Raw genomic sequence first — 7,561 nt, 5'->3', positions numbered from 1 at the left:
GTGCTTCCAGGCTGGTACTGTTGCAAGTCAAAAAACAAATCTTAACTTTGTAGAGAGAAGAGTGCGCTTCATAAATAAAAGTTACAGATTGTCTTTAGCATGCAACCAATCAAAAAGCATCATATTTTAAAATCAATTCCACTATGCTACTACCTTTTTTGACAGCATCGACTGTTTTGACAAGGAGGACAACTAATCAATTTCAAATTTTACACAGGGTTTTGCTTTTACAAATTAATCTTAGGCTCATCATTTGTGGCTCATTAAGGGAATAAAGAGCGATGAATGAGAATGGATTCTACTCCAGACTGAAACACACACACAAAGTATGAAAATATCAGAAAAAATATGAAAATAATGAAACCATCTTGCACCAAAACTGCTAAAAGGTATTTCTGAACAACTGTGGAAAAATAATCCTGATGTTTTTCTTGTATTTTCCTAAATTTAATGTGGACTCCAGTAAAAGCAGCACCAAAATTCTTTACTAGTCAAACTAAGAACTGATTTTACAAGGCATATTAATGAATGAATTAATGCTCCTGTACTGTAATCCACTGTGATTTGCGTTCATCCCCTCAGAGATTGATTCCCCTAAGGACCTGAAGGCTACAGATGTGACGCTGGACTCTGCTTCTTTGACTTGGATTCCTCCTCTGGCTGACATCGAGGGTTACATCCTGACATACAGAGATGAAGAGGGCAACATGGAGGTACTGAGCACACATTTTTCTCACCCAAACACACACACACCAAACCGCAAGCTATACATTTTCAAGTGTGGTACGTGCATGGAAAGAGTGATGTCCAGATATATCACGTTTTATACAACCGATAGATTAAATTACAAAGAATACACCCTGGAGTGGAAACGTGTGGGAGGATACTCTCTACTGGGTAAAAATAGAGCCTGTGGAAAAACTGTTCTCCTTGTCTAATCTTTAAATCGATTCGGATAACTCTTTACTGCCTGAAAGAAGACTGCGGCTAAAGGTGCAAGTTAAATTTAAGCTCAAGAGAACACTGACCTCTTGTGGCCACAAATGAACGAAATAATCTGATCTGTAGCTTTTGAATTTTAATACAGCATCATTAATCATGCAGTGAATTTGATGAAAGGCTTTTTTTTCATCCAGAAACCATGTATACATTATCTAAGAGTGTGACATGATATCATAGTGAGTGTTCAGCAGGATGATTTGTGTTGTGGTCAGACCGTTGAAATGCAGCTTGGATCCAGAGAGAGCAGCTTTGTTGCATCAAGCCTGGAGATGGGGAAGAGGTACATTGTGACCATTATTGCCTACAGGGGCAACAAGAGGAGCAAGGTGGTAGAAACCATCTTTACAACAGGTTTGTTCTTAACACTTCCGTTTTTAATGTTAGCTGGTCTGATATTTATCACATTATGTTCTGTTATTCTGAGTTCTAATATCAGCTCATGTGCAATAAATCAACATTAATAACATTACATCCCCTTCCCCAGTGGGTGTCCTGTACCCATTCCCCGTGGACTGTGTTCAGATCATGAAGAATGGCAACAAGAACAGTGGTGTCTATACCATCTATATTGCCAATGATCGCTCCAAACCAGCCGAGGTGTTCTGCGACATGGACACAGATGGAGGCGGCTGGCTGGTAGGAATTATTTATAAACTCAAGATGTTGAAAAGCTATATTTTGATTGAGATTTCAAAAAATTTAAATTAATATTTATTATATATTCAGAATTTAAACCAGTAAACGTTAAATAGTCACGGCAGCAATTTATACATGAAAACAAATAAACAATGTCTAATTTCTCTCCAAAGTCTGAATCTTGATGATTTCTATATGCTGTATTGTAGTAGATTGATCTTTTTCTTTTCTCGTTTTTTTCGGAGCTTGATTAAGCCATAGCCATAAAAGAAGAAAATATCTTTGTTTCTCCTGCTTCAATTTTGACTTAAAAAACCTGTTTTTATGATAGCATGTGATAGTTATTACCAGTGTCATCTTCGTGGTGGACATAATACCCAACAACCCAAAGCAAACAGTTTGAAATGTTTGTGCAACATCTGTCCATAAAGACCCTGCGCTTGCACTTTTCAGGTGATTCAGCGTCGTAACATTGGCAAGCTGGACTTCATGAAACGCTGGAGGCAGTACATAGCCGGTTTTGGCAACCTTACAGAAGAGTTCTGGCTTGGTGAGCGCTCCGATGTTTTGTGGGGAGTTTCTGCAGACCTTGATACTTGCACACATGAACAGTAATGGAGCATCTCTTCTCTCCTTCCCATTCTCTGCCTGTCTGTTCCCTCAGGTCTGGATACGATATACGAGCTTACCAACACTCCTACTCAGTATGAGCTGAGGTTTGACTTGGGCCTGGGCTCAGAGAGGGCCTATGCTGTATATGACAACTTTAAGATTGCACCAGTTAAGCAGAAGTTCAAACTCACTATTGGCAAATACAGTGGGACAGCAGGTGAGTATTTTTCCCCGAAGGCTTTTAGAAACTGCATGCAATACAAATGAATGAAACTGTGAGGAGCATATGCACAGCTTTCCAGATTATATTTCTCTCTAACACCCCAAATACACTGAATTATCCGTAGATAAGAAATAATGGCAAATAGAGCAATGAAACAGACAGAGGCATGAACAGAGGAGTTTCACGTTGTGGGCACCCCACCCATCATTCTGTGGGATGCAGGGAAAGCACATATAAACCAACAGCAGGTGGGATATTTGTTTGAGAAACTTATATACAGTCAGTAGCTGTATAGGGAATGTGGTGTCTGGAAATGGCAGGATTTAAGTGAGCTTTGAAGTCAGGCAGATACAGACACACAGCAAGTGGGACGCTGTGTCTATACCACAGTGTGTTGAAGCAACATATACCGCAATGCTGGATGACTCTCCATTTGGCATTTTATTAAATTTCTTCCTTAAGGGAACAAATGTGAGAAAAAGCAGTAAGCAGCAAAATCCGAAATATAGTGTGGATAGAGAAGAGCTGGACTGAATAAAGCCTGTTCTTTCAGGTTTCAAGATGTTTACTGTACAAACTGTGAAATCCTAATGTTGTTGATGATCCTCAGGTGATGCTATGACCTACCACCAAGGCAGGCCCTGGACTACTGTTGATTCAGATAATGACATCGCCCTGGGTAACTGTGCCTTGACTCACCGTGGCGCCTGGTGGTACAAAAACTGTCACCTGGCCAACCTCAACGGCAAATGGGGTGACGACAGGCACAGCATGGTGAGTGAGCAAGGAGGCAGTTCTGCAACACTAAACTGTAATTTTCTGTCATGAGGTGCTGTCCAGCCAGCTCGGAACATGTCAGCGTGGGTTTGAAAAGGGATTTCAGAAAAGAACAAAATGCGGCGGGGGGTGAAAAAAAAGCAGCTGTAGCCAGGGAGTAGCAGAGTAGTTTATCCACCGATCACAGCGTTTGATCCACAGCTTTTCCTGTCCACGTGTCCTTCAGCATGTGTTAGTGATGAATGAATGAGAGGCACCTTATAAAGCACTTTAGATTTAACTTCTGTATAAACATGCAGTATTTATCTACATCAGCATACATACAGAAAATGAAATGTAAAACTTAGTGTGGTACACTGTTGGTACTAACAATAATTCTGTGGTCAAGATGAGGGTCAACCTATAGAAATGAGCACTGGTCATGTTATTAACTCTGTTTTTCTGGTGTAATGTGCCCTTACACCAATAGGTGGCACTGACAGCATAGTGTGACAAGATATTTGCACCGCTCTGCCACAACATTAAAACCACTGACAGGTGATGTGAATGACACTGATCATCTTGTGACAATGTTCTGCTGGACAACATTGAGTCCTGGAATTCATGCAGATGTTGCTTTGACTTGTACCACTCAACTAAACATTGTTCCAGACCAGGCTCAACCCTACATGGCAAAAGCACTGCCCAACACTTGTGGCTTCCCCAAGCAGGACAATGTACTTTGCCGCTACTCAGGTTCTTGAGGTCTTTGCTTCCAGACTCCCCAGATCCCAATTTGATCAAGCACTGGAACTTCATCCACCTTGTAACCCACAGAAACCAAAGTGTCTGCTGCTAACGTCTGGTTTTCAGACACCACAGGAAGTCACCACATCCCGTGAAGATGCCCTGAAAGGTCTGAGTTTCGTTAACAGAAAAAGGGACTAAAACAATATCATGCTGGTGGTTTTAATGTTGTGACTAATCAGTGTATGTTAATCTAAGTTAGAACAGTCAGTGGGTCTTGTGGATAAGACCCCAACATCATGCCTTCATTCCAACAGATTACTTTAGATACACTGTAGACTTGTCTCCTGAACAGTAAAGATCAAAAATATATCTTTAAAGGATCCCAAAACTGTTTCATGCTGTGTTTGTGTTTCTGAACTCTTTCTGCCGAAGAAGACTGTCTGGAAAAACAGTGTTTTTTAATTCAACATTTATGGGAAACCATAGCAGTGAGACTTAGCTACAATGTTTGGGAGAGTTTTACCTCTGCTAAGTCTCAAAAAGAAATTAAACAGCTATATACAGCCACCGCTCACAACAAACAGCGACTTCAGATGCTTTTATTCATAACACGTAATACAATATTCAACAAACACAACTAAACATCATGATTAAAAAATGCACCACTGTTATTTGGGATCTTTTCTTAACATGCCTACAGAAAGGCAGCAACAACAAGCGCTCACTGGGAGGCTGGTCCCTGGTCAGCAATCAAAGACAACTTCACCTCAGCCCACTCCCGCTTGTTTTGTTTCGGATTGTCGAGGTGAAACAGAAATGGCCAGAATCCATCAGCAGTGATGAGAAAACACATTCCTCACACCAGCTATAAACCATAAGTGTTTTTTACCAGGCTGATGGGGTAACAACAACAGTTATTATGTCTAAGGGAGACTGATACTGAATGAAATGCCGGGGGATTTCTCTGCTCTTGTCGAGACTTCATCCATAATATTGCTGTTGCAGATATCTCCCGCAACGTGTGTCGGCGAAATGCAACAACAGTCAAAACAAGTTTGTACTCACATGAAATGAAGCCAGAGGCTGGCGTTTATTACTGTTTGTCATTCTGCCTGTCTGCCGTGCCTCTTCGGGCCTCCATCTCTCTCTCTCTCCTCCTGTCTATCTCACAACTGCTCCATCTAAGCATACTTGATTTTTTCCTCTTCCCTCCATTTTTTTCAATCTGTCTCCTCTCAATCTGCTGTTTTTGCTGTCAGGGAGTGAACTGGGAGCCGTGGAAGGGCCACCTAACGTCCATCGACTTCACCGAGATGAAGATCCGACCCCTGGGAGCCTTGTCCAGCAGGAAGAGGCGATCGCTGATGGCCAGAGAGAAGAGCAGAAAAACAAACCTGCAGAAGAAATAAAAGAGCACCGAAAACCACGGCTCCATGAACCTGCCATCACACTAGATTTTGGTGATTCTGGACAGTTGTACATACATGCGGCTCTGACCACATTAGAATTCTTGCTGGTCTACTTGCCTCTTTGTGCCTTAATTCCAGGACAATACATACACTTTTTAGGAAGAGAGAAAAGCTCATATTCAGTAATAACTTATTATCTGTTTGCATTTCAATCAGAAATCCCTATATTTAGTGTGATTGTAGGAAAGTGGGACATAATAACTGCCTCTGAGTTGGTGTGAAGTGACGTGAAGCTGAACATCAATGAGTTTAGTCTATCAGTTATAATGTAAGTGTAATTCTAGAAACTCCTGTTTCACTGATTCTGGTAGAAGCCTTGATTATAAATCAGGAAACAGTAGATGGAAAACCAAGAACTTTTTCTCCAGTTACTGCATTCATTTAAACCTTTCTTTAACTTGAGGGCAGCAGCCCAGGTTACATGTATTATATTAGATTTTTTTCATGTCCTAGGAAGGAGTGTATAGTAGTCTTGTAAAAGTATAAATGTAAAACAAAAAAACGTCAAACATGGTTTGTATGTTTTGTTAACGGATGAGGTGTAGACTGCCAGTTAGTGCCCTGAGTTTATTGATTATGAAGCTGGCTGGCTCCATCACATTAAACTGCCAGTGTGGCTCTAACACTGTCACATCACATCAGTTCGTACGGGACAAGCCAGAGAATAAAAGCAGATGGCTGCCTGGCGTATCCATACCGCTCCTGCTTTACATTCATATGACAGGGACAGCTCATCTCAATCACTGTGATGTGCCCATATCAAATGTCAGTAAGAGTGAAGCTTGTTTGCCCCATCCTCAGGAGCTTAATGACCAAACTCTTGTTTTCAATCTGGAAAGCTGACAGAAGTTATTAATGCTGCCTTGACTTTGACTTTACTTAATTACTTTTTTTTTTTACACTTTTATTACAAACTTGGTTTATGTGTCAAGGACGGAGCACATCAATCAACCTCTCTGCTAATCTGCCAGGATTGATTTGTAGCCTCCTGCCACTCATGGATTTTACATTCTCCTCCCAAAAAAACCCCCTTCTCTTTAAGATTTCATGACCCATAAAGGTTTTAGTCTGGCTATAATCCTCAACTTAGATTTTCAAGGTCAGAAATGAGGACCACTGTATTTAATATTTTCTGTATTGTCAAACCGACTTTATAGCTGCCTGTTCATATTCCTGTCTCCATTCACAGAATAAAAACAGTACAAGTTTTGTTATGTGAACACACTGTGATTTTTCTCATCTTTATAGTTTGAACAAAACAATTAACAAGCAAGTTTCCCATTTTTTGTGGTTCACAGATTTTAATGAGATGGGTTGAAGAGTGGGAATCATACGACTGCAATGACAGCAGGTTAAGGTTTGTCACCACTCTTTTAGTGTTTTATTACACAGAGATCAGCAGATTTATTAAAGGCATTGTGGAGAAATATCTGTAGGATAAAACTGGGTTAGATGTCTCCCTCAACAACAATGTCTATTTTCTTTTTTTTTTTTAAGTAATTCAAATCTACACAAATGCTGTTATTGTTGTTTTTTCTTCTACTGCTGGTTGGCTGTTATGTTCCTGCATTACATGATGCTGAACATCATGTAATGCAGGAACAACTTATCAGAAATCAAGGCGAGAGGATCAAACACAATTGATGTCCATGAAGATTTTTTTAAAGTTCATATGACTCATAAACGGTAAAATAAATAAAAATACATAGATGTGTATTTTTACTGTCCAAATATTATATTAGCATATCTCAAAACTACTTCTTTTGATTTCCTCAGACCTGTCAACTAATTACAATGTTATTTAAAGATTAGCAAAACCACCGTCACTGAAGGAAATACCTGCAATCTAGTGATTAAGAGGGGAATTATTACCTCTGATGGGTATCTTCCTCTGGTTTAGCCTACAAGATTGTATGAAGACAGTTGTTTTCTGAACTACGGAAGTCAAACTCATGGTGGTGCTACATGACAAAGTCAATATTGTTGGTATTATCCTCTTGAGACCATGAATATTTGCACTTGTTACGTCATTCCAGTAGTTGTCCAAATAAGACCCTCTGTAGCATTGCAACTGAACAGCACAAGATAGCCACAGAGCAGCAGTAACTTTAGT

At 40.1% G+C, this 7,561-nt stretch overlaps 1 protein-coding gene across 1 annotated transcript; it reads left to right on the top strand.

Annotated features, from left to right (window-relative positions):
* The first annotated feature begins 273 nt into the window (after positions 1-273).
* Positions 274-6,658, top strand: LOC127535552 (tenascin-N-like). The gene is made up of 8 exons (XM_051953884.1): positions 274-389; positions 583-713; positions 1,215-1,353; positions 1,487-1,638; positions 2,092-2,188; positions 2,303-2,467; positions 3,084-3,247; positions 5,239-6,658. Exons 2-8 carry the CDS (start codon positions 708-710, stop codon positions 5,386-5,388), a joined length of 873 nt encoding a protein of 290 aa, XP_051809844.1. The 5' UTR covers positions 274-389; positions 583-707; the 3' UTR covers positions 5,389-6,658.
* The last annotated feature ends 903 nt before the right edge of the window (positions 6,659-7,561 follow it).

The sequence above is a fragment of the Acanthochromis polyacanthus genome, chromosome 9 (assembly GCF_021347895.1).
Source record: "Acanthochromis polyacanthus isolate Apoly-LR-REF ecotype Palm Island chromosome 9, KAUST_Apoly_ChrSc, whole genome shotgun sequence".
Classification (NCBI taxonomy): Eukaryota; Metazoa; Chordata; class Actinopteri; family Pomacentridae; genus Acanthochromis; species Acanthochromis polyacanthus.
This window is presented reverse-complemented; position numbering and strand designations above follow the sequence as displayed.